We start from the raw sequence: 3,086 nt of genomic DNA, 5'->3' as shown, positions 1-3,086 counted from the left end.
TGGTGGGGGGGGGGGGGGGGGGGGGGGTCAACTTTATTGACTGACTGTAGCTTCTGAATAAAAATCGACAAGATTCCGAAATGGAAAAAGCTATCAGGATGACAAACGACAAGACAAGAATTTTTCAAAATTAATTCTGAAATCATCCAACAAAACTACATGGTAAAACCAGCAAAACCTTAAGATACAGTGGTGCATCAAACAATTTTTCTTTTTTATTTCAAGAGAAGGAAGAGCAAGAGTAAAATAAGGAATCTTTCTAAGACAACTGTTAACAAAAGTCTCACTACAAAGAAAACCCATGAACATAGCAATAATGATTAAAATACACACCAATATAAGGATCATGAGCATTGAACGTGACCAGAGAGAATGAAACACTGGAAGTAGATGGCTTCTGAAAATTTGATACAAAGCAAACATAAAGAGTTAGTGAATATATATACGAAACAAGTAACACAACTTGCATAATCAAAGTAAATGTTAATGATGATGGAGAAAGAAGCATTGTAACTTTCGAAAGTTCGAAATATTATACATATATACCTGACCAGTCAACTCATTTTCAACAAAACTCCTGCACATATTTAACAAAAAAAAATAAAAATCAATAAATATTAAAGCTGAAGATATTGTCCACAAAGAAAATGTAACTAAATGCGTCATGTCTTGCATTGATTACTTTATAAAACAGATCACCTTAGGAGGCATAATTTGTTACAATAATATGCTTTCATTTTGTTCATCTGATGTTTAATAATATTTAACTTTGTTGATCTAAAATAAATTATGCACCTTTTCTCATTAAGCTTCCCTCAAGCCAAGAGAAGATATATAGGGCATTTTCTCTGTCAAATCTATGATAACACATGAATATAATATTCAAGTTCCTCACAATGAGAAGGCACGTTCCTCTTCAAACGACCAGGGGATTACTTATTCACTAAAAGTTTAGTAAGGACATCATGTTTCTTACCCAAAATACAATGAAAACATTAAAAAAATGCATTTTTTAGGTGGAAACACTAAATTCCCGTGTCTGCGTCATAGTTTATATATCAATCTACAAGAAAATAGACACATATAATACCAATCAGTGACAAACATAAATTAATTGAACAACAAATAGAATTATATTAACTCATTAAGAATATCAAAAGGTTAGAGAAACAAATTCCCATAAGCTTTTGATTAATTCATAGATCAATTCGCCAAATAAACAAAAATGACCACTAACTGGCAGTCTATACACTCATCAAGAACACAAAAGTAACTTCTGCTCTTGGATGCATACACTAATTGCAAGAGAAAATGAGTATATCTATTTCCCCAAAAAAAAAAAATGATTATTCAAACGCGAAAACCCATATCAGAATTCTAATACATTCCACACCAAAACAAGCCCATCCCATAACAATTCGCCGCCATAAAAAAAATTAATTTTTCATCAGGTCACACAAATACACAAATAAATACACATTGAAATCACAGTATGGGTTAATGAAATACCGAATCATCTTGTCGAGGTAACCGGAGAGAATGGTAAACCAGTAGGGTCTCATAGCGGCTGTTCCTTCAACAACCACGATTAGCTGTTTCTGCGCCATTTACGGATATTCTTGAGCCAATCTCAAATCTTCGAATTCTTCTTTATTTTGCTCTTGATTTTGTTCGAGATACTGGTTATCTGCACACCATCTCGAGTCCCAACTGTCAACGGTGAGTTTTCATGCCATTTCTGTCACCTTTTACTGGGTCAATTCAACCGACTCCTACCTCCAGGCCTATTTATTTATTTCATTTTTGTCTTGTAACTGAATTCCATTGACTTCTCTCGCCCTTAGGTGCGACGTTTATGTTTGGACTTATCATTTCCCTATTATATAAAAAAGAGAATGAAAAGTTACAATAGTTAACAACAGTAAATTCTTCTATTTTATCACATTGTAGCAAAATCTTTTTTTTCATCAAGGAATAAAAACGACATCCTGTTGTTTTGTGATTGATACAATGATATTTCCTTTTTTTTTTTTTTTATCCCTTTTACTCGGTGTTTACAGTACACATTCACTTTTGTACATATCTGAAGTATTTAATTGCACTGTAACTATATATATTTTCCCTTTTATTATGTCCATATTAATTTCCATTTCCTTTTGTTCATTGGCACGTTTCTAATCAAATTTGACTAAAAATTCGTAAAGAACGGACAATCTTAAAATTTCTCTAAAAAGGGGGAAATTGAAGTCCTTAGTTTAAAGAAAAGAGAAAAAAGAAAAAGAAAATCAAGCAGAGTGCACGAAGTGGGCACTCTCCATGCACGGAGATGGCACTCTCCGCGCACTTGCCATCTCCATGCACTCCATAATGCATAGAGTGCTACCTCTCCGTGCTAATCCTCTCTCAAATTTTTTCTTTATTTTTTGGTTAATCATTACGTGAATAATAAAAAATGACGACGTTTCATTCATTTATTATACATTTCCCTAATTGTTTCTATTTGTCCCTGTCAATGTTCATTTTCTCCATTTGTTGTGGGATTGGGGGATTTGGGGTGGGGGCTGATTTTTTATTTTTTAAGTTTATGACAAAATAAATTTGAAACATTAAATGATTTATATTTAAAAAAATGAGATTTTTTGTCAAAAATCTGGGTAGGAGGAGTGCTTGCGTGTGGCTTATATATATATATATATATATTTTTATATAATTGTAAGTTAAAAAGATAACATTAATTTATAAAGTTTCAAAAATATCCTTGGCATCAATTTTTTCATTGTACTCAAAAGCTAGCCGACAAAATATACTAATTCACGAATTTGTGGTGGAAACAAGTAATCCTATCAAATAATATAAAAAAATTCAACATGTCAATTGAAAAAATCCTTGAAAGGCATTACATAAAAAAATTGTAATTTTCTGCGATAGCTAAACATTCGTTTTTCATGAAAAAAATGATAAGTAAATTATATATAGGCATTATTTAATGTTAGTTATTTTGCGTCAATTCAATTCAATGCCATGCCATGTCTCCTTAAGTATTTCAAACTGAGGTTCTAAGTGCTACAAACTTCCATTCAATTATC

At 31.9% G+C, this 3,086-nt stretch overlaps 1 protein-coding gene across 2 annotated transcripts in view; it reads right to left on the bottom strand.

Annotated features, from left to right (window-relative positions):
• The window catches only part of LOC111387168 (mediator of RNA polymerase II transcription subunit 25-like), a 29,773-nt gene extending 27,947 nt beyond the window's left edge, over window positions 1-1,826 (bottom strand). The window contains exons 1-3 of one of the 2 annotated variants that reach the window (XM_023011706.1): window positions 1,510-1,826; window positions 547-577; window positions 334-397 (exon numbers count right to left, since the gene is read on the bottom strand). In XM_023011706.1, coding sequence (XP_022867474.1) covers window positions 334-397; window positions 547-577; window positions 1,510-1,607 — 193 coding nt within the window. In that variant the 5' untranslated portion in view covers window positions 1,608-1,826. The remainder of the gene's footprint in view (window positions 1-333; window positions 398-546; window positions 578-1,509) is intronic. The other variant, XM_023011705.1, reaches the window with a different exon arrangement.
• Between the last annotated feature and the right edge of the window lie 1,260 nt (window positions 1,827-3,086).

The sequence above is a fragment of the Olea europaea genome, unplaced genomic scaffold (genome assembly GCF_002742605.1).
Source record: "Olea europaea var. sylvestris unplaced genomic scaffold, O_europaea_v1 scaffold393, whole genome shotgun sequence".
Lineage (NCBI taxonomy): Eukaryota > Viridiplantae > Streptophyta > Magnoliopsida > Lamiales > Oleaceae > Olea > Olea europaea.
The sequence above is the reverse complement of the archived record's forward strand: the minus strand, read 5'-3'. Positions and strand labels throughout refer to the sequence as shown.